This window comes from Primulina tabacum, chromosome 1 (assembly GCF_025594145.1).
Source record: "Primulina tabacum isolate GXHZ01 chromosome 1, ASM2559414v2, whole genome shotgun sequence".
NCBI lineage: Eukaryota > Viridiplantae > Streptophyta > Magnoliopsida > Lamiales > Gesneriaceae > Primulina > Primulina tabacum.
In genome coordinates this window covers 54267666-54291548 of record NC_134550.1, presented here as the reverse complement: position 1 = coordinate 54291548, position 23883 = coordinate 54267666, and the positions used below count along the sequence as shown (strand labels likewise).

The following is a 23883-nucleotide window of genomic DNA, read 5'->3' as shown; positions in this document are numbered from 1 at the left end:
GTAAGTTTTTGACAACTAAGATTTGAACCAACTCCATTGCTATTAAACACCAAAGATTTGTGTGGCTGAACTTTTCAAATGAAGACCAGTCGGTCAAAAAAGTCACCGGGCCCCACTTTAGGTAAATTTGTTGGCCAGGCTGACACGTGTCTCTTTAGGGATCCGGGCATCACCCGACCCTACCAATATATAAGAACATCTCACCCCGCAAATTCGCCATTTGCAGTTCCTCCCATTTTCAAAATCAAAAGAATTTCACGCTTCAGTCATGCTGCTTGCAATCCAATCCTCGATCTCCTTCTCTTTAGATCGTCGTTTGGTCTCAGATTCCGTGTTTCACTCCGTCTCTTCTCCCTCCGCGACGTCGCGATCCGATGGAGTTGTCGCACCACATTTGCGCCGCCGCAGCGTGGGAGGTCTGGTGATGAATGCGGCGAAAGAGGCCATTAATTGCCCCATTCTCGATGTCGTTTTTCAACCGTTCGAAGAAGTGAAGAAGGAGCTCCTTCTCGTCCCTGCTCTTTCTCAAGCCTCTCTTGCTCGCCACAAGTACTCTGACTTCTGCGAGGCCGCCATTAATGAACAGATCAAGTTTGCTCACCATTTTATTATTACTCGATCGTATTATTCATTTTGAGTTTATTCTACTATTCTAATTTCCGAGGAATTTGTTTTATTCAATGTAGCAGTTACTAATCCTGCATTGGGGGATCGGTGATGGAAATGATAAATGTTGATCGGTGTTACTTAACTTACACCATAGATATTTAGACCTGCTTTTTTATCTGTTCCCTTGCTGCAGATCGATATATATCTTAAATTCTTGACCTAATTAATTTTGTTTTCTCTTGAATTTGCAGCGTTGAATATAACGTTTCGTACGTGTATCATGCAATGTATGCCTACTTCGACAGAGATAATGTTGCTCTAAAGGGGATCGCCAAGTAATTTTCTCGATGCTATACGTATATGACATTTGTGTTTTTCGTAAAGGTGTGGAATGCATCGTCAAATTTTTATATTATTTCACATCATCATATGTTGATATGATTCTAAAAAACGGGCATTTCCAAATCGAGCCGTGGTTTGGCTAAAGCTAAGCCTCGTGGGCAGTGGCTCAGCCATATATGGCCACCCGGGCTGACCCATTTTTTTTAAAAAATATTATTAATTGCATAAATTTGATATTAATTTGGATGATTCAATTTAAAAGATTTCAGAGTGTATAAATTATAGCCTGAGTAGCTAGGCTAAAATGAGCTAAACGACCCGACTATTCCTGAATCGTACGAGGGAATATGGTAAGGTACCGATCCATGTGCAGAAACTTCATAAAATTGAACTTTTAATAAATCTAAATTTCAATGGATTACATAACATTGATATTTTCATATCTGGGATAATCTTTCATTTAAAATAAACTAAATTGGGATTGGGCTAACAACAATGCAAGGAGACTATATTACTTTACTTTTACATGAGTTATAAATCTTTGTCATTGCAGTTTTTTCAAGGAATCTAGCATAGAGGAAAGGGAGCATGCGGAAAAATTCATGGAATATCAGGTTATTTGTGCTACATTGTGCTATCGTTTGCTTTTTAATACTATGATCAGACGAGCGCAGCTAGCATCTTGATTTAGTATAGGAAACTATATATGATAATTAACAAATAATATATATATATATAAATATTTTGATCAATTAATCATCGAGCACGACAAAATAACTATCTTATAATTAATATTTTCGAGTCTTCGTATATTGAAATCTTTGCACAATAGTTTCATTATCAATTGCTATAAATATTTCTTTCTTTACATAGAGAATGTGCGACCCTTCATCCATCACCCATTTGATTTAAGGACTCTCTCCACGGTCGCAGTCACAACAAGTAGAATTAATATAAAATATATTATTAGCAATTTGATTATTTATTTAAAGCAATTTCTTGTGATTGTGTAGTAATGTATAACAAATTTTATTCCAAAAGAAAAATTAAACAATATAACATATGGCGTAAGACGTTAAAGTTTAGAATTTTAAGAAGTGCACAATAACTTAACAATTACCAAGGTAAATTACTATTTTTATAAAATTGATTAAATTTAATAGAGACATTATAATATATATATATATATATATATATATATATATATATATATATATTATAGGTTTTTTCGGCTCAGTTTGCAAGGGTGGAGCCATATGCATGTCCACCTGGACTGTGGACTGGGTGGGTTTTTCTATTTTAATTTTTTTTACGTTGAGATTTTAGCCTATTTAGCTCAAACATAGAAGGAAAGACAACGCCCATAAATATGAAAACTTTTGTATTTAGCCTTGGTAACCCGGGTGGAAAAAAGAGCATAACCAAAAAATTAAGATTTTACCTCAGAAAATCTAATTGTTATTAACTTAATTGATTGTATTATTTTATATTTTATTAAGAAAATTTTAGATCAAGATATATCAAATTTCTGGCTCCGCCATCATCAGTGTAGCTGCCCACACTAGGCTAAGGGTAGCTCCGTCTGTTTTATGATCTCAATTTGTTCTTATGATGTGCAGAACAAGAGAGGTGGACAAGTCAAGTTGCAGTCTATGATGATGCCCATATCTAACTATGATCATCTTGAGAAAGGAGATGCATTATGTGGTAGGTTGTCTACCTAAAAGTTGCATGATTATTATTGTTGTTGTTATTCCAATTGATCCAGAAATTCTTATTGATGTATTTATGATTTTTATGATTGAGCTTCTCTTTAATCTCGAATGGAGAATTATTCTGGTCATGTCCTGCCTAAATATTTATGTTTTTATCAATTGATGATTGAGCTTCTTTAAAATCTCGAATGGAGAAAAGATTCCAGTCATGTCCAGTGTCCTGCCTAAATTGTTGTTCAGTGGAGTCTGGAGATCGTGTGCTATCTTCTCAGTAGAACTTTTTTACTCTTGAATGTTGTTCCATTAATAACTTAACTACATCACGTCAAGGGCTTTGATTAGCTCTGCCTGCCAAACGATTGTTTTTTCTTCCTTTGCCATATGTCCCATTGGATTCTAGTATTTATACATTTTACATATTGGTCGTGTTGTCTGTCAGCTTCCAGGCTATATCAATAGAAAACAGGGTATAGAGTTAGATAAATGGTTTGCTTACATTCCTATGGTTAAAAGGTTTCTGGTCCAGATACTATGATGCTTATGCAACTTTACAGTACAAACATTTTTTTTGGATGTGAAATGCAGTTGAATGTTCGGTCTGGTTTATGACAACGTGAACCCTTTTTTTTCTTTCATATTGCTGATTTGTTTTACAATTCAAATCCAGCTATGGAGTTGGCCTTGTCCCTGGAAAAGTTAACCAATGAAAAACTTCTGAATCTGCACAAGGTTAGATTGCTGCATTTACTTCCACATTAGCACAAAGTTTCCTTTCTATTCTTTGCATTAACGGATCACCATCACTTTTGCGTAATTGATAGGTTGCCGAAGAGAACAATGATATTCAACTGGCTGATTTCCTGGAGAGTGAATTTCTGGTAGAACAGGTGAAGTATCTTTATTCTCTCACGTTTTTTGCAGTTATTGTAGTGACACTAATAAAACCGATAGACATTTTCAAACTACCGAATGCCCTTTTCAACTTGAATACTAATTGTGTCGCTGATCAGGTCGAGTCAATCAAGAAGATATCCGAATATGTGGCTCAGCTGAGGAGGGTTGGCAGAGGCCATGGTACCTTTTCGTTCCTTGCTGTTTATTTTCCTTTAGTTGTTATTTACATTTTCTTAAATCTTACTCGTGGATGTCATTTCCAGGTGTTTGGCACTTTGATAAGATGCTTGTAGCTGATGCAGCGGCAGCTTGAGAAAATGTTGCTATGCGTATAACTAGCTGGCTGGTGCCTCATATGTATGCGATCTTCTCTAAATAATGTTTCGTAGTACTATTTTTATAGTTCAATTCAGTCAGAGCTATTTTCATGCTTTAAAAATGATTGATGAAGTAACTTTGATTGCAAAACACAACATGTAATGCTATTTCTTAGCAATTGAGTTGCTATTCATATTATCTTTTATTTGTTGGACATAAATTTTAAAGCGCCTCCTAAAAAAAATAAGGTCTTTAATTTGCTTTCAAAATATTTTAGGTTGTGCTTATATAAGGTTATTTGATTTGAAAAAAAAAATAAAAATTTGATTTGTGGATGAATTTGAATGATATATTTGAAAAACATGAGTATATTTCAAATATATCGTAGCTATTATTGCATTTTATACGAGTGAATTTAAAATTCATCGTAACATAAATTCAATTAAACAATCAAACATATTTAAAATTAATTAGTAATTCATCGTAACATAAATTCAATTAAACAATCAAACATATTTAAAATTAATTAGTTTTAATTTAATAACTTTAAATTCTTTTGTCCAAGCCCAAGTACTACTAACATAATATCAATTTACTTGTATTGATGCTGATTTCCATGCATAATCATGCTAAGCAAATTTAAAATAAATTGCTCAGCTTATGCTTTATCAAACCAAATATGTCATTTGTTAAAAAAAAATTATTGGAAAGCTTGTTTGGAGTTTAGCGTTATTTTGCATTATATATGCCTCATGTTACAACTGGAAAAATATAATAGTTGGTTGTTTTAACTATTTATTAAATTAATTAAAGTAAATATTTAAATATTTCCGGAATGATAAAAAAATTATTTGAATTTTTTTACTAATTAAGATGTGACTTAAAAAATATAAATAAACAATAAATCGATGCTAGTTATATTAGAAACTAATTTATTTATTAAAGATCAGTTTGTTAATTTGAAGAAAAATAGATTTTTTACATTAATATAAAACACATAAATAGACAATAGATCGATGATAAACACTAATTTGTTAATTTTAAGAAGAAAACAACATATATAAGTAACTTAGCTCTTTTACATACATATAAAGAAATCATTTCGATTGTTGTTCGAGAACTATGATTTTTAGCTCTGAAAGTGAATCATTTCTTTATATCTAATAAAAATTTCCAGACGAATAGGAAGGAAGTTTAATCGGAATGAATCAAATTTTTTTTCTATGATCGAATTATTGTAAAAATTAGACAATATTTTCAACTTACATACTTAAAATAGAGGACCAAATCAGGTCAATTGGAAAACGGAGGATGAAATCGGTATAGTGACATAAAATAAGGGGCTCGTTGATGATAATTATCCCAGAAAGTAACTATTCAAACGGGTTTCGATATTTGGGCCTCCGTTTAAGGCCCAAACGACAGTTAACTATTTATCATCAGTATAGTGGGCCGATAATGTGCACCATATAATCCCATATTTGTTGCTAGGGTTTCTAAGTCTGCATTTGGTTTTTAGCGCTCGACTCTGCAGTTTCATTGCAGAAGCAAGACGGCGGAGAATACAGCACCACCGTAGTCGGAGGCTGCTGTTCTTTTTTCGAGTCCTTAATAAACAACATGGTTAGTTACTCTTCCACTTTCTCTCAGCTTCTGCAATCCCTCGATGGAATTTTACCATCAATTTTTCATTTGATTTTATTCTAGATAGAAACGGATTGCATTGATGTTGCCTACATCTGATTTGATTGTTCTGCTGTGTCTACGTACTGGAAGACTTTGTTTTTCTTTTGCCCAGATGTATATCGCATTTTCTATATGACGAAATGGGCCTTAATTTGTGTTTTTACTTGCTTACCTAGTCTTTGTTTGCCCTCATTATAGTTACAGATTTGGTCGAAAAAATGGTTGAGTTTGGACAGAGAATTATTTGGCAAAAAAAGTACTGTATATGCGTTATCCTTTTTTTTTTGGTAAAGTAGAAGCTGTTTTAAGATTGGTTTCGATACGATGAATAAGTTGAACTTGATTAAATTTTCGAAGCAAAATTAATATTTCTGTTTTTTAGCTCTAACATCGACAAAATATGTGAGAACTTGGGCAGTGTTTGATAAAGTTTGTTAAAAATTGTTTACGTTCTCCCAAAACAGAAACAAACCTACACAATCTCCTGAAAAAATATTTTTAAAATACTAACATCCCTTATATACCATTAAAATTAAATTAAAATAGTTGAATGTATGTGATATTACCTCACTAAACCAGCAAACTTTTAAATTTCATGACATACATCTATTTTAAAAACTAAAATCAAATGTACATTATAGTTTCCAATGCGATCTATGAAATCACATTTTCTGTCACTATGAATCATAACCGTAGTTTCAAGTATGCATGCATTTTTGAAAAGTTTTCGGATTGAAAACTCATTAATCGCTTTTACCCTCTGAAAGAATACATATTGAGATATAATTCTGGGACTGTCCTGCCCCTATTGATGATACCGGGAATAATATGTACAAATTTGTCTTTCGTCATGGTTATCCACGTATCATACAGATTTGGTTTAATCGCTTTTACCCTCTGAAAGAATAAATATTGAGATATAATTCTGGTCTTGAATAATTATTGTGATTGCAGGCCAGGGGATTGAAGAAACATTTGAAGAGGCTTAATGCCCCCAAGCATTGGATGCTTGACAAGCTTGGTGGAGCATTCGTAAGTAAAGCACTATAGGCTTTGGCAGAGCTATGTCACTACCTGGTTTACTCACCTCCTATCATATTCTCTGTATTAGGCACCCAAGCCATCTTCTGGTCCTCATAAATCAAGGGAATGCTTGCCTTTGATCCTTATATTGCGTAACAGGTTGAAGTATGCTCTGACTTATCGTGAGGTGATTTCTATTTTGATGCAACGCCATGTTTTGGTTGATGGGAAGGTTAGGACTGATAAAACTTACCCATCTGGCTTCATGGGTATGCCCACACCCTAAATGACTTCCAAGTTAAAATTATTTTATTTAACATTCAAGCTAGAAACATTACTTCATCGTCATGATTATGTTAATCTTTTCATTTGCTACTAATTACAGATGTTGTCTCAATTCCTAAGACAAATGAGAACTTCCGTCTGCTCTATGACACCAAAGGCAGATTCCGTCTCCATTCAATCAGGGATGAAGAAGCAAAGGTTGGTTGCACTATATATTTAGTTTGACTTCAGACATATCTATTAGGCGGTGCAGTTGTGAGTAGAATCACTACTATTTCTATGATTTTTGGTCGATTTTTTTTTGGGCAGCACAATTCGAAATGTTCTGGATTCTCTTATTAGACAATTCATTTAGTTCGCTTCATCATGAAGCTGCATACTCTAAGAGAGCCAACTATTTGTTTTTAGTAATCTGGTTTGGCTTCTTGCGTGAATTGTATTATTGTGAGATATTTTCTTAAGGGCTCACATGGTTAGTCTTCTTGCAGTTTAAACTTTGCAAGGTGCGGTCAGTACAATTTGGAAAGAAGGGTATCCCATACCTCAACACCTATGATGGGAGAACCATTCGATACCCTGATCCCCTCATCAAAGCCAACGACACAATCAAATTGGATTTGGAGACCAACAAGATTGCCGACTTCATCAAATTCGATGTTGGGAATGTTGTGATGGTGACTGGTGGAAGAAACAGGGGGCGTGTTGGAGTGATCAAGAACAGAGAAAAACATAAGGGTAGCTTTGAGACCATCCACGTTCAGGATGCACTGGGTCATGAGTTCGCCACTCGGTTGGGAAATGTTTACACAATCGGTAAAGGTACAAAGCCTTGGGTATCTCTACCCAAGGGGAAAGGTATAAAATTATCCATCATCGAAGAGGCACGAAAAAGGATTGCTGCCCAGTCAGCCGCTACTGCTTGATGTGGTCCTTCATATCAAGGAATGACGTAGATTGGGTAAGTTTTGCTTTTGTTTCATTTTCGAGCAATAGACTACCTTGAGACAGTGGTATTATCGCCAGTTTCAGTTCTTGTTTTGGATTTTTTGTTGTTTTGAGAAATATATCTATCATGGTTGCCAATCTTTCGTGTTATTATATCTGACATTTGCGTATTGTTTCAAATGATATCAGCTGGATGATTGCATTTTAAAGTAATTTAACCAATTTAGCACAATTCTTATTGCAATTTTGATTCTAATGTTTGAACTGAAACCTATCGGATCTTCTCTTTTATAAGTTATTTTGTATCTATGTTAGAGCGATACTTGGTATAATACATACAGTTTTAACTTAAAGTTCATTTTGGTATAATAAATTTGTTTACGAAGTAGAACTTCGGTGGAATAAAATATATTTTTATTTAATTTTACATGTAAGATATTATTTCATTATTTTTTTACTTGTAGAAAAGAAAATAGTTTGTGGACGAGATTTTAAAACTACTAATACATTTTATAGATATAGCTATTGAATTTTTTTTTTTTGCGGAGGTCTTGTTTTAATATATCTTAAAATTAAATTATTAGTTTTGATAAAGTAAAGATAAAAGAAATTTATGGATACATTGATATAAAGCAACCCAGACATAAAAAACATGCATGGTACTTATTAACTTATGTAGCAACTGCCAAGTTACTTTTTACCTGGAAAAAATAATTTTAAATAAAGAAAAAAATATTGTTAAAAACATGGAGATATCGACGACGTTATAGGATGTCTGAAATCACATTAGACAAAATTTATGAACGAGACAAAATTTATAAATCGCTCGACGTCATAGGATGTGTGAAATCGTGTTAGACAAAACTTATAAATCGTACGACATTGAAAATATTGGTTAAATATATAATTTGAATTTGTACGTGGTCATTTTTAGAAGCAACGACCGAATCAAAACGTTTATAGCAAACGACTTCTCGAAGAAACCAGCTGCTCACGTAGCATTTCTCGTCTTCCCACTCCATCTCATATTCCTCTCCGCCATTGTAATCGGTAAAGTCATTCTATACTTCATCTCTTATCTTTCGAATAATTCTTGATTGCTGAAAATGAGATGAAATCACTTGGCATAAGACTCATAGTTTACGCACAGACTTTTGTTTGTTATAAGCTTTCTGTAGATTTGACTAGTCGTTTTGATCCTGAATTTTACGATTTTCTCACGTACTCTGTCGTGATTGTCAGTTTTTTAATGGGAATCTGGCGATTTTTAAGCAGCTTGTTACATTTTAAGCTTCCTGGGAAAAAACCAGGGGAAGGCAACGAAATTGAAGGAAGAGCTTCTGGAAGGGTTATTTATAAACATCGATTCGGTAGCTCTTCTGATAATCCGAACTTTTCGAATACGAAAGGCCGCGGAATTTGTTGCCTTAGTGGAGAGGACGGTGATAGCTGCTGCGGTCATAGAATTACGGAGATGGCTTTTGGTGATGGAACTCATGGAGATATCGACGAGGTTCTCCATAGCAGGCAATTAGCAGTCTATGGACGAGATGCCATGCGGCGGCTTTTTGCATCTAATGTTCTTGTCTCTGGAATGCAAGGTCTTGGAGTCGAGATTGGTATGGACTTCTCCTGCTTTCGGATACCCGTGCTTTTATCATCTTTCTTAGTGTTTTGATGATATAAAATTACATACGCCTGCATATCTTTTTATTTCAAATCGTTGAGTACTTTGTGATCTCGGTAGATATTAGTGGCCAATTGTTTCACGCATATTGCAATTTGCAACATTATGGAACATGTCGCAATCGTTTCAATGTAGATGTAGTTATATCAAATATATAACCGTTCTGCACATTTTCCATTCTTGTATTCAGAGCCATTCTCACATTCCACGCCAAGTCCAATCTCACTTCACGTTCTCATTACACATCAGAACATGGCTGTTCCATCCACGATGAGGCCAATTCGGCAAACAATACTTCTGATTCTAGTTTAGTTGCTGTTGGACTTTTAGCGTGAATTTGAAAAAATAACCGCAGTTTTTGTTTTTTTGTATCCCCAAGCCTATTTCTTCACAAAATAAAATCAGATATATCTACTCTTTTTTTCATGTAAAACATTTCTATAAATTTAATGTAGTTATTATATGTAATATAATGTTTCATAGATTTTCAAAACTAGTATATTTTAATCAAAAAAATATACTATATTTCGAAGTTTTAAAATACATTATTCAAATTATCTCCCAAAACATCTATCAAGAGTCGAGACATTTCCCCATGACACAAAAAATAAAACCAAACACCGCGAATGTTATTGTATTCAGCTTATCATTTCCAAATTTTCATTTCTGCATTTTATGTTCTCTTTATTATGTGAATAGATAACTCAATTTTTAAGTTGGATTTCCTTTCTAACTGGGTAACAATATTTCCCATTCATATCTTGAAGTTAACTATCTTTTGCTTTTCTTGGTACTTAATTGCAAGTTTGAGGTTCAAAGCTTCAACCAGTGATTCTTATAGAGCAATTTTTCTAGTTATAATGTTTATTCTATAATTAGAAAAAGGCTTACTGAATTAGTAGACGCGAGGACGTGCAATTCATGTATTTTTTTTTCAAACTCGCAGCTAAGAACCTTATCATTGCTGGTGTCAAGTCTTTGACATTGCATGATGAAGGGACCGTGGAATTGTGGGATATGTCCAGTAACTTTATCTTCTCTGAAGAAGATTTGGGCAAGAACAGGGCTCTGGCCTCTGTTCAGAAGTTACAAGAGCTCAATAATGCTGTGAGCGTCTCGACTTTGTCTACGAAATTGGCTAAAGATCAACTTTCTGATTTTCAGGTAATTTTCTTTATTATTAAAGTCTGTATGTATAAGATAGAAGTTACTTTTGGCTCCATTTATTGTGATTACCACCATGAAATGCTTGATAGTTTACTTCATGCATTCAGTATTCACACCGTTCTGTCTGATGGCCTGTCATTGGATAACACAGTGACTCATATTATGATTTGCAGCTTTCAACTCTTTGGAAGTTGATCTGTTGATCCTATGTTTTTTGGAAAGGCGTGTGTAATATGATTCAAAATCACGACTAATTTGAATATTTGCGAAGAATGCAGGCTGTGGTCTTTACAGACATCAATTTAAAAAGTGCGATTGAATTTAATGAGTACTGCCACAATCATCAGCCTCCAATTGCTTTCCTTAAGACAGAAGTGAGGGGCCTTTTTGGTAGCGTGTTCTGTGATTTTGGACCTGAGTTCACCGTCTTTGATGTCGATGGTGAGGTACCTCATACAGGAATTATTGCATCTATCAGTAATGGCAACCCCGCTCTTGTGTCTTGTGTGGATGATGAAAGGCTTGAATTTGAGGATGGAGATCTGGTTGTGTTCTCAGAAATTCGGGGAATGACAGAACTCAATGATGGAAAGCCGAGAAAGATTAAAACTACAAATCCATATTCTTTCACCCTTGATGAAGATACGACAAACTTTAGTACTTATGAGAGCGGTGGGATTGTAACTCAGATAAAGCAGCCCAAAGTGTTGAACTTCAAGCCACTGAGGGAAGCTATCAAAGATCCTGCTGATTACCTTCTATGTGATTTCTCTAAGTTTGACCGACCACCTCTCTTGCATTTGGCATTTCTATCACTGGACAAGTTTGTTTCTGAATTTGGACGGTTTCCTATTGCTGGCTGTGAAGAGGATGCCCTGAAGTTTATAGCTCTGACCAGCGACTTAAATGAAAACTTAGGTGATGCGAAACTGAAAGATATAAATCTGAAACTTTTAAGACACTTTGCCTTTGGTGCCCGAGCTGTACTTAATCCAATGGCTGCCATGTTTGGTGGCTTTGTTGGGCAAGAAATTATGAAGGCATGCTCTGGGAAGTTTCATCCTCTCTTTCAGGTGGTGGTGTTGTTTGGCATACTAAGATTTTTTACCCCCACTTCAATTTATCTTTTTTGTCTTCCCTGAGGTTATTGGTGGATATGTAAAATGGTCAGGGAATCTGGATACCTACTCAAATGTCTTTGCTAGTTTCAAGATCAAGTTTAGTGGTTAAAAGCAATGAGTTTATACCAGCTTGACTTTCTTTTTTCGTGTTTGTGCAGTTCTTCTACTTTGACTCTGTGGAATCACTGCCTACTGAAACATTAGATCCCAGAGATTTCAGACCGTTAAATAGTCGATATGATGCCCAGATATCTGTGTTTGGGTCTAAGCTTCAAAAGAAGCTAGAAGATGCAAAAGTTTTTGTTGTTGGATCTGGCGCTCTGGGCTGCGAGTTCCTTAAGAATTTAGCACTAATGGGAGTTTCGTGTGGAGAACATGGAAATTTGACTGTTACTGATGATGATGTGATAGAGAAGAGTAATCTCAGCAGACAGTTCCTCTTCCGAGATTTGAACATTGGGTCCGCCAAATCTACTACTGCTGCTGCAGCTGCTTCGTCAATTAATCCTCTTCTCCGGATAGAAGCTTTACAGAATCGTGTTGGTCCTGAGACGGAAAATGTTTTTGATGATACCTTCTGGGAGAATTTGAATGTTGTGATTAATGCCCTTGACAATGTAAATGCAAGACTTTATGTTGACCAGAGATGCTTGTATTTCCAAAGACCACTTCTTGAGTCTGGAACATTAGGTCCAAAATGCAACACGCAGGTGGTTATCCCCCATCTGACAGAAAATTATGGCGCTTCCCAAGATCCCCCGGAGAAACAGGCGCCTATGTGTACTCTGCACTCCTTTCCACATAATATTGATCATTGCTTGACGTGGGCAAGATCAGAATTTGAAGGGTTGCTTGAAAAAACACCAGCTGAAGTAAATGCCTATCTCTCTAACCCTGGTGAATATATATCTTCAGTGAGAAATACTGGTGATGCTCAAGCCAGAGACAATTTGGAACATATAATTGAGTGTCTTGACCGGGAACGATGTGAATCATTCCAAGATTGTATTAAATGGGCTCGTCTAAAGTAATTCTCTATATTATTTTGTATTGAGCCTGCGTGTTTCTTGAAGAATCTTTCATTCAACACATTTCCAACATACTGTTATTCATGTGCAGGTTTGAAGATTATTTTGCAAGCAGAGTTAAGCAGTTGACTTTCACCTTCCCTGAAGATGCTGCAACCAGTTCTGGTGCCCCTTTCTGGTCAGCCCCTAAGAGGTTTCCTCATCCCCTGCAGTTTTCTACAGCTGATACCAGCCATCTTCATTTTATTATGGCAGCATCTATTTTACGTGCTGAGATATTTGGTATTGCCGCACCTGAATGGGTTAAGCATCCTAAGAAATTGGCTGAGGCTGTTGATAAAGTCATTGTTCCTTATTTTCAACCGAAAGAAGGTGTGAACATTGTCACTGATGAGAAGGCTACCAGTATTTCTCCTGCTTCGGTGGATGATGCAGCAGTTATTGATGAATTAATAGCGAAGCTGGAGCAATGTCGCAAGAATTTGCCATCAAGTTTCTCGATGAAACCTATTCATTTTGAGAAGGTTTGTCTCTGGTCTTTAAACAGTAAAGATGTGTTTGAATTGAATCATCTCAATATATCTCGAATCCCTCCAAATTAAATTTATTTAAAATGTATACATCAAATCCATTCAATAATTTCAAATTCATCAATCTAATAGCAACCTAGGATGATGTGATAACTTGTGCATAATCTAGCAACATCCAGAATCTGAGATCTAACTTGGGACACCTGGTCTACGTGATTTGAAAGCACCACATTTCTTCATGCGATGATGTTTTTTTTTTTGTAGTAGATTTATTTATTTTTTCTAATCTTTACCACATAAATTTGCAGGACGATGATTCAAATCATCACATGGACCTGGTAGCTGCGCTTGCGAACATGAGGGCAAGAAACTACAGCATTCCTGAAGTCGACAAGCTAAAAGCTAAATTCATTGCTGGAAGGATTATTCCTGCAATTGCTACTACCACAGCATTGGCCACTGGTTTGGTGTGCCTCGAGCTCTACAAAGTTATCGATGGATCACACAAATTAGAAGACTTTCGCAACACATTTGCTAATCTGGCTCTGCCATTATTCTCCATGGCCGAACCGGTCCCTCCAAAATCGGTCAAACACCGAGACTTTAGCTGGACCATATGGGATAGATGGATCATAAGAAATAGTCCTACTTTGAGGGAGTTACTCCGATGGCTTTCTGACAAGGGATTGAACACGTATAGTGTTTCATTTGGAAATTGTCTGTTGTATAATAGCATGTTCCCCCGGCATGAAGAGCGAATGGACAAGAAGATAGTCGACCTAGCAAGGGATATCGCAAAGATAGAGCTGCAACCATATCGAAAACACTTGGATTTGGTGGTTGCATGTGAGGATGACGAAGAAAACGATGTCGATGTTCCTACTATATCCGTTTACTTCAACTAAACAACCGCATCAAACATGTAAGAATCTTCATCTTACGTTTACCAGCTTCAGATTTTGGTAAACTATGAGACATCATCCCCTAACATAGTTGTGGGGATTGTACAGCCAAACTTTCAGGGTGTTGTGATGCACATTATTATTATTTTATCTTTGAAAGGTTTACCTCTTGATGAGAATGTGTGAATGGAATTATTGAAGTGAGAAGGTTATAATTGAATAAATGTGTCTTTTTCTAATATTTGACTTTGTTTATTTTTATCTGACTGAGAAGTAAATTATGTGCTTTATTAATATTATTTAATAATTAATTAATTGAACATGTCTAATTCAGGCAACTAACTTTAAGAAAAGAGAAGCAAATAGATGCCTAAAACTTTACAGTAGTGCAGACATTTTTGTGTGGTTATAACTTAATAATGTGTGTAAGTTTTTATTATTATTATAAAATTGTGATTTTTGTTTAAAAAATTATTACCATGCTTAATTAGTAGTTTTTTTTAAAAAAAATTTATATTTTAATTTCATCAAGATATTTAGTGAACATGTTTGTTTGAATAATTATTGTCGGAGAGGAGCAATGGATTCCTTGTCAATTATGATGGGCGAGAGAGACTTCATTCTTCCCAAATACTGATCACATAAAATAGAACTATGTTCTAGTTAATTGAGATTCGAACTTTTGTTTAATGAAGCCGATACTAAGCTCGAATTAGATTAAACTGTTAAAATTGGAACTCAAAACCAGTGCAATTTATTTTTTGATCAGTTCCTAATAGATTTAATAAAACTCAAACTTGATCCCAAACATTTAGATATAAATGTCATTTAATTTGATTGTACAACTAGCTTAAATTCACTCAAGATCCCTTTTTATTATACACTAATAGCAAAACATGTGCAACACAGGTGGGTAACGAACTTGAGTGCTGGAATGTTAGTCGTAAATTTGCAAATCAATATAGTACATCATTTTTCACAAATTATTCAATAAAATTTATTATTTTACAATTTATTTATTATTTCAAACAAACATGTTTAATTTTTCAATATTTTCCTTGTTTGATTTTTTAATCATTCAATATTTTTTTATTTTTTAATTTTTTTAATTTTTCTACTTCTTTGTTCAATTAAATTTAAGAATCTCATCATCATATCTGATTTTATGTTTTTTTTTTCATTATCAGATTTGATGTTGATTAATCTATTTGATATTTACCTCTTTTTTTTTCATATGACCTTATTTTGTTTATTTGAGTCATTCACACTCCAAATCTTACTCAATTTTATTTCATCTTTTTTTTTTAAAGCTCACTTGGTTTCTCCACATCTTTCATCACTATTGACAACACATCATTATTCTTAGTAACTAACTAATTTGTCTAATTTGAAATGAAACTCGTGATTTTTTTGTTTGATTATATAAGATTCTCTTTATGTTCAGACATATATTTTACATGTAGATTAACTAAACTGATAATTAAATAAGTTTTCAACTCTCTCCTTTGGATATATACAAAACATTTACATTGACAAAAAATTTCATCTAATATTCCGCTCACACAACTCTCATTTATTTCATGTCCTAACATATTTATATATTTTACCAAAAAAATATGTTATTTTCATATTATTATTCTTTAACAAGAGGCAAACACTACAACATCAAAATTGGTTTATTTTACCTTATATTTTAGGTTATGTATCACTTTAAATCAAATAATAATAATTTAAGTTTTTCCTTCATAGATGTTGGATAATTATATCTCAAAATAAAAAAATTTCAATGAAAGAAATAATAAATCATCATAAATGAAACAAAAGAATCAGTTATTTAAAATCAGAAGATACAAATCCATCTTATCATATTTAAATATAAATAATAAATGATGAAAAAGATGAAAACATATCTATATTACAAAATAAAAAAAATAAATTAATTTTTTTACTTACATAATTTCTATTTTTAAGAAATGACATTCACTTCAACTTGATAATCCAATTATATATTGATATGAATTTTGATTTACAATCACATTTTGAAAAAAAAACAAAAGAATGAAAAGAATTAAGAATCAAGAATTAAAAAATAACTATATTTTTTATTTTTGAAGTACATCACATTTTAACAATATTTTCATCGATTCCATGATGTTAAAAAATCTCAACTATTTCACAAGTTTCCCACGAATGGCATTATTCACTCATTACATTTTGAACTTTGTCCAACGACAGCGGCACCAAGCTGCTGGGATCATAAATTTTTGTACTCAGCACAAAATTAAGAGTATATGTATTCAACAACAAAAATAAAAATTGTGCATCACATTTCCTTATGTTTTGTTTTTGAGTAAACACTACAAAATACCACAAAAATAAGAGATGAAAACCAAGCCATATTTGATCTCAGTATTCTCTCGGGTCTTGACTCTCGACAAGATATGCAGGAAATAAAATGATCATGTTTGGTAAATTAAAATAAGTGGAAACTATGAAAGAGGTAGGGGAATCGGGATAGAATGTCTGATTATCTGTACTATGGATTCTCACTCTAAAACAGCAAACAGCCAACAATTGCTTTGTTTAAATTCATCTTCTGTGTTTTACATAAAAATGCAATTTTCAGAGCTCAACTGCTGCTTGTTACCAGTTCTTGTCAGCACCTTCATCAAATTCAGCAGATCCAGTGACTCGAAAATCAAGTTGCTTTTGATGTTTTAAGCGTCGACGTTTATCAAAACTCTCCCAACCTTCAAACTGCGAAGGGAGGTATTCTCATGATCATTACAAGTATAGAAGAAAAGTAAACATATATTCCACCCTCAATATTTGACCAATATGAGGCATTATCTTCGTTTGGGATTAATTCCTTTGATAGTAGCCAGTTGAAATATTTGGACCTAGATGACTAGTGGGACTTTGTCGTACTTTTGGACAACAAAAGTTAACCTGTACCCCTTACCCTTTGGCGATGACCTCAGCCAACTCCATGAGGTTTAGTGTTTAGGAGAGGTTCTTGTGATTGGGATTTGAGAACTTGAATTTCAAATAATTTTGAGAATGATGGACGCAGGATTTTTGAAAAGACGTCAAGTATCGACAAACTATTGTGATAGATGAAGCCGTGGAAAGTATTCTGCTCAACTAGTTTTTTTTTTTCTGGAAAAAAGAGACAAGCTGAGATTGTGAGGATTATATTTCAAAATAGCCATTTGAAAGAGTAATCGAACTTTTGAGAAAAGAAAAATCGTGGAATGTAACTAGCATAACTCTGAAACAACCACCATAACCCATTTCGAAGAAAAGAAAAATGAATCACAAAACAAATTGTTTTTCATTTCTCGGAGAATTTGGAAAAAGGTTAGTGCACTTATGTATGCATGCAGGCACGTGTACATTAGGAGGCTGGGCTTTGAGAAGACGACTGGTCTTTTAGGTGACTCTTGGGGTACCCTTCATGCTTCACTAAGAATAGAGTTCATATCATAAGAATAAGTCGCAGGATTTCCTACAAACTAAACACATTTCAAAGGAGATTCATGTAAGATCATAGTCAAAACAAAAGAATGTATAGCTGGAAGTGCTTTGCACCTGGCGAAGAAGATCCATGGTTATTTCTGTTCCATGAAGATCCAGAGTCGAAAGCTGCAGACACATTCTGAAAAGGTTGCTGGGTAGGGACTTCATTCCATTGTTACTGAGATACAATGCCTACACAGAAGTTAGCACACAAAACAATTGAACAACCAAAAATTAAGTTTTTCACAGTTCAAAGTTTTTAGATTACTTTTTTTTATTATGGAACGAAATAATAACAAAATGTCAGACCTTCAAACTCTTTAAATTGACAAATGTCTCTGGCAACTCAATCAGGAGATTGCATGAAAGATCAACCTGAAAGCAAAATTAAACCCATCGAATCATCATTTTAAAATTTTCAGAGAGCAGATTAGTTTTTAACCCAAGTGTACTGGTAACATAAGTCATCTGCCTATCCAAACCAACCTAAAATCCATCAAATAAAATTGGGTTTGGGTATAATCATTAAGGATACATTTAGATTTACTTATTTGAAACTATGTCTCGAGAGGATTTCAATTATCATCCTTTCAATTTGGTAGTAATTATAAACCCTCAAGTGTCATTTGAAATTCACTCTTCAAATCATTTATCAAATCAAATCCATTTAAGGATAGGGAGGATGAAGAAACACGATTTCGAGGGACAAAGGGAGATATCTTCTGGACAAAATTATGAATGTTTAGGACCAATTCGTGCTGATGCTGATTTGGGACGGTTGGATTGAATAAAACATGATAAAAAATTCAAAGTGGAAAACAAAGGAGTTGCTGTGTATAAGCAACCATTTATGTGAGTGTCCATGTACCACAATAAAAACAATCTATTTTGCCACCACAATCCACAAGATAATAACAAAAACAAACCATAATAGCTTTCCTGAATTCATAAAAATATAGAAGTGGAAAACAAAATATCGAAGAGGGGACAGTGAGGGGTCATACTTCAACAAGAGAAATGCATCCCTCTATACTTTGTGGAATATTTTTTAGCCTGCAACAAACAAGATGTATCAACTTGAAGATCAAAGCCCATACACTATTTAAAACAAGATCAAAGCACTATTTATCTGATTTTTTTTTTTTAAAGATCAGTTATCTGATTTGTATTACACTATGCTGGTTATGGTCAAACAGTTGAAAATTCCTGAGAAACAAAAATAAAAAATCAAGGCATGTTTTCCACATAAAAACAGACTACAGTATCAGAGATGAATTTCACGATAGGTAAATGCATTTGTAAGAAAGTAAAAATAGCAAGTACAGAGAATAACATCAAGAAACACATCAAATTAATTCTTCAAGAATAATGGTAACAGATATATAGCCAAATATAATTCAGTTGATTCTTCGGGGCTTTGGGATGCTTACCTATTATTCTCAGCTTTTAAAACCTGAAGCTCTGTCAGAAGACCTATCTCAGATGGGATGCACATCAATTGATTGTTTGCAATGTGAAGGTGCCTCAAGCATGTCAAAGCACCAACTTCAGAAGGCAATAAAGTCAAACTGGATCAAGGACAAGAAGTCAAAAACCTTTAGAATAACCGAACAGAATCACCAGATATATAAAGAAAATTACAAAAAGAGATTTAACAAATACATAACTGAGGAGGAGCCAACAAAAAAAATCACTTTTCTTTAATATGAGAAACCATTCGTGTAATATAATAAATAATGAAGCTACTGCAACAGTTTCCTCCCGGATTTAAAAAATAAATAAATTTGAATGAGATGCTGCAAAAATTAATGGTAGTAGAAATACTAAATATTCATAGAGCCGGCAGATTGCACACCCAAACTTTTGGTTTTACTTTGATTCCTAAAGTAAATATTACCGAGTTCCCCTTCATTATTGATCTGTTTCACTCCTTCCCCTTCTTTCCACAGGCTGTACTCTTTCATTATGCTGGATGAGTATGAGGATACGTAAATAAATTTTATTCTGGAATTAATGAAATCAATTTCATATCTTCTTAGTTCTCATTTCTTAATTCTTATCAGAGCTTAGAAAAAACTACAGGGGTTTCTCCACCGTAGAGCCGTTGCTTCATAGTCTGCTGTTTTATATCTAAGATAATAACCACAAGAGAAGCGGGACAAGAAACTGAGAAGAACAATGAAAAGCACAAAATATAATAGAAATCTACTGATGCAAGCAATCAAGCATAGAGGACAAAATTACTAAAATAGTTATCCGTGAAACACAGATGGTATGAATACACGTACTTGTTTTGGTTTAGAGATAGAACAGTAAGAGACTTCAAAGATACAATTCCTTCCCACTTTACAGAGTTGTCCAATAAATGATTTCCACTAACAAGCAATTTCTACAGGAGTGTCAAGTGTGAGTACAGTAATGAGGCAAAGGAACAAGCACAGCCCTTGATAAATTTATAGCAAGCATTTGAAGGTGAGGGAAAATAAAGTTTTGTTGACCTGTAAAGAGTTTAAGCAGCCAATTGCAATTGGCACCTCATGCAATGAATTGTTGCTCAAATCAAGGACTCTAGCGGAAGGTTTACAAGTCCATACTTCTTCAGGTATTGTCTTGCATATCCCAATAGACAAGTGTGAACTTGCATAAACTGATATAAGCATGATACTAAATGAAATGAAGATCAGTTAAAGTACTTTATTGTAAATTCAGGCAAAATATTGCGAAGTTACCTTTTTTTTCAATTTGAAACAAATGAACAAAATTGACAGTTTCCAAAGCATGTAGGAGCAGAATTTGCCAGATCTAAATAGGTGAATACTCCAGTTGTATAAAAAAATAATTAACCCTTCAGCAAATAGCATTTTATGCCGACTTCAACCACTTGGCTAAATGACTTGGCAAGTTAAAGAATCCAATCCAACCATATGATCCTGATCCCTCCACACAATGGACATATTTGCATTTAATGCTCACCAACTACACTCTTTCATCGTTATTCAGGTAAACATTTCAACAAAATCCATGCCTGATGGAGTAATTCAACATTATTCTAGATTATATATCATGGAGATTTCCTCTTAAATTTTCTGAAGAGATGAATAAATTTACCATGATTATGTTTCAAAAAAAGATGGATAAAACAATTTATTTATTCATGGTAAATGCATCCAATGATAATGAATCTTTAGAAATAAACAATTGAGTCAAGATGTCTCTAGTTCCGCGTTAAAAATAATATATATGTACCGTGAGACCACAATCAGCCAGTGCAATAACCCCGATCGCCTTCCACCGTTCAACTTGGCTCTTTTTGATCGAATCCCCACTTTTTTCTTTCTTTCTATCAGCTGTATCAGCCAGCATTCTGACACTGGGCACCACAACCGCCTCCTTTTTAATCGGACCATCCTGCTCGACAAAGACCGATGTAACATACATACAGTTAACGAACCAAGCAAAACCTCAATTTACTTCGCTCGACACCAATTTGAATCACCAAATCTATTACCATGAAAGAATCATTACTCAACACCAATTTGAATCTCCAATTCAATTGCCATGAAAGAATTATAACTGAAGACCTTTTCTTTTTGCGTAATTGTTTACTGATAGAAACTTTAGTAATTCTTCTCCACCACTTTATTCCAGGAAAAAAAAAAAGGGAACACGGAGGTATCAATTAACACCGTTCTGAGATGCATACCCCTTGGTGAAGGCCCTGGGACGCCATGAGCATGACCTTGGATCCATCACTGATCTCCGCCGACGCCACGGTCACTTCGTCAGGCAAAACTCTTCCTGAACAACGCACAAATACTGAAACCGTATCGAACCCAGCTAGCAGATCCACGTTCCACAAACAGATGAAAATAAATCTAATACAGCAAAACAAATAAATAAAACCTTTGTAGATGAGCTTTTGGCCACGAGGGAGGACATTGGTGAGCGGCTGAAGGAGAGATTTGAGGTCTTTGATAGTGGAGTCTGCGGCGATTTCCAACTGTATGGATCGGCCACTGAACTTTACATTCACCTTCATTTTCTTACGACCCCGACTGCTTTCACCTTTCACTCTCCTCCAACACTGCTTGCGTCCCAATGTGTGTGTGTGTGTGTCCGATAACAGGCGATGTGCGGTCAATGGTCACGAGTTATGCCGAAAGGGATTGAGGTGGCGGGTCGGCCCACAATCCCAACACAACCTACTTAGTTTAAATTAGGTGACTTGTCTTATAATTTTAGGTGTTGGTTAACGGATCGACTGCGGCATGATGCGATTTATTATTCTCGAGTGTCAAATATTTTGTAAAAGTTGACATCTTCGTAAACTTGTTCTAACGAAGACGATGAAACTTTACTATATGGTTCAACAAAAAAAATTAACCAGAACGATTATCCCAACGAAGAAAATTGTTTAGTCTGACACAAGTTAATACTATCTCTTGTGTTGTGTATAGAAATGAAAGAACTGTTTTGAATATATTTGAATCGCGCTTTAAATATATCAAATAACTACTCAATAACATTCCACAAATAAGTATCACGAAAATTCAATAAATCTTTTGCATCTTCAGAGAGACGATCTTGGTTGGTGAATTCTTGGAGGTGATAGCGCAAACCTTGAAAATGAGCCAAGCGTTGACGTCGGGTTGGATATCCACCATCCACTAACAAAAAATATTTACTTATCAAATCATATTTTTTAAATCAAATAACCAACTAATGACATATATAATCTTGAAAATTACAAAAATAAAAATAAAAAAATAAATAAATAACATATATGATGAAAATATACGTTGTGACACTTTGAAGTCTATTATTTTTTGATAAAACATCAGTCAACATGTTTGAATCATGAACAGATCATTCCCACCTGATAATGTATATAAATTCTAAATCAAATTTATAAGCTGCTAAAACGAGAAATTATTATGTGAATATACTTTTTTTCTTCTCAACCCACGGCCAACCCAAGCAAGACACGGGTCAACCCGCCTAAACCTCCGACATGTGCGAGTTGGCTCGTGGCGGGCCGGGGTCGTCAGCCCACAGGCTGAGAAGAAAAAAAAGATATATATGTATTTTTGTAATGAAAGTTGTGAATTTTTCATGCTAATGACTTTGGCTTACATGTAAAATTGTGAAATTAAGAATTTTATTAAGATTTTTCTAGAAATCAAATTCAATAAATTATACATATTTCATTTTTTGATAGGTTGCCCAAAGACTGGCCCACCTAATCCGCGACCTACATTGGGTTGAGTTGAGAATTTATCAACCCTCCAAGACAATGTCTCAACACGCCAGATGACCGGTTTTCGGCAGGTCGACCCAGCTCACCACGGGTTGACCTATCCGACAATACTAATAAGAATCATGTTGAATTTTGGATACATATAAATTTATATATATTTTTAAAAAATCAAGTTTGAATATCATTTATTATTAAAAACTCTACAAAAATCTATTTTATATACCACTGGACTTATATAGAATATAAAAAGTCTAAATTTAAAATTTCTAGATCAGAAAAAGTAATTAAATTTCAGTACGCCTAATTAGAGATATAGTTTTTTAAAAAAAAATATATCAATTATAATATATTTGTGGATAATAGTGTAAGGTTTTATGTTTAGATTTTGTGTAACTGCGTTTAGTTACACAATGCCATTCAATTAGATAAATCCAATCAAGATTTAAGAAGATGGTATATTTTTTACATAAAAACTCTCTTCTAAGATTGTTTTATGTAACAAATTTGTGAAACAAATCTCTTACCCGATAAAAACATAATTTATATACTAAAAATATTATTTTTTCGTTCCTAATATAAATTCTCTCGTACTAAAAAAACACTAAAACACAAAGTGATCGTAATTTTCATAAAACATAAAACATTGAATGATTTAAAAAAAGAAGCTATATAAAATGACTAATTTATTAATTTTAGTTTTTGTTTGGAATTAAGTTTTGATCTGATCCTAATTTTATCTGAAACTTCAAAGACTAATTGAAAAAATAGGTAATTATATAGCCCTACGTTAAAAAATAGCGTTTAAAAAAATGTTATTATTGGACAAAGCTAATAGGAAAATAAACTGAAAGTTAA

At 34.0% G+C, this 23883-nt stretch overlaps 4 protein-coding genes across 6 annotated transcripts; 3 read left to right on the top strand and 1 right to left on the bottom strand.

Moving 5' to 3' along the window:
• The first annotated feature begins 228 nt into the window (after positions 1–228).
• LOC142519773 (ferritin-3, chloroplastic-like) lies at positions 229–4085 on the top strand. Its single transcript, XM_075622803.1, has 8 exons — positions 229–591; positions 861–944; positions 1505–1565; positions 2571–2658; positions 3334–3395; positions 3488–3553; positions 3677–3740; positions 3824–4085. The coding sequence occupies exons 1-8, from the start codon at positions 269–271 to the stop codon at positions 3871–3873; spliced, it is 798 nt and encodes a 265-aa protein (XP_075478918.1). The 5' UTR covers positions 229–268; the 3' UTR covers positions 3874–4085.
• A 1226-nt stretch (positions 4086–5311) lies between these two features.
• Positions 5312–7987, top strand: LOC142550201 (small ribosomal subunit protein eS4x). The gene is made up of 5 exons (XM_075659441.1): positions 5312–5501; positions 6519–6596; positions 6676–6856; positions 6973–7070; positions 7361–7987. Exons 1-5 carry the CDS (start codon positions 5499–5501, stop codon positions 7793–7795), a joined length of 795 nt encoding a protein of 264 aa, XP_075515556.1. The 5' UTR covers positions 5312–5498; the 3' UTR covers positions 7796–7987.
• Positions 7988–8600: 613 nt separating this feature from the next.
• Positions 8601–14487, top strand: LOC142550196 (ubiquitin-activating enzyme E1 1-like). Of its 2 annotated transcripts, XM_075659434.1 has the most exons (7): positions 8601–8867; positions 9060–9436; positions 10451–10668; positions 10950–11744; positions 11951–12819; positions 12912–13344; positions 13659–14487. In XM_075659434.1, the coding sequence occupies exons 2-7, from the start codon at positions 9067–9069 to the stop codon at positions 14253–14255; spliced, it is 3282 nt and encodes a 1093-aa protein (XP_075515549.1). In that variant the 5' UTR covers positions 8601–8867; positions 9060–9066; the 3' UTR covers positions 14256–14487. The 2 variants fall into 2 exon arrangements, with proteins under 2 accessions (XP_075515549.1, XP_075515552.1); XM_075659437.1 differs by lacking the exons at positions 8601–8867; positions 9060–9436 and having other exon boundaries at positions 10529–10668; positions 10943–11744.
• Positions 14488–16562: 2075 nt separating this feature from the next.
• Positions 16563–21965, bottom strand: LOC142550191 (LRR repeats and ubiquitin-like domain-containing protein At2g30105). Of its 2 annotated transcripts, XR_012821292.1 has the most exons (11): positions 21675–21965; positions 21475–21569; positions 21018–21179; positions 20270–20380; positions 20060–20160; positions 19202–19339; positions 18776–18824; positions 18081–18146; positions 17844–17963; positions 17215–17767; positions 16563–17009 (listed from the first exon to the last, which is right to left on the bottom strand). XR_012821292.1 is itself a non-coding variant. In XM_075659429.1 (10 exons), the coding sequence occupies exons 1-10, from the start codon at positions 21808–21810 to the stop codon at positions 16896–16898; spliced, it is 1092 nt and encodes a 363-aa protein (XP_075515544.1). In that variant the 5' UTR covers positions 21811–21963; the 3' UTR covers positions 16563–16895. The 2 variants fall into 2 exon arrangements, 1 of the variants encoding a protein (XP_075515544.1); XM_075659429.1 differs by lacking the exon at positions 17215–17767 and having other exon boundaries at positions 21675–21963.
• Between the last annotated feature and the right edge of the window lie 1918 nt (positions 21966–23883).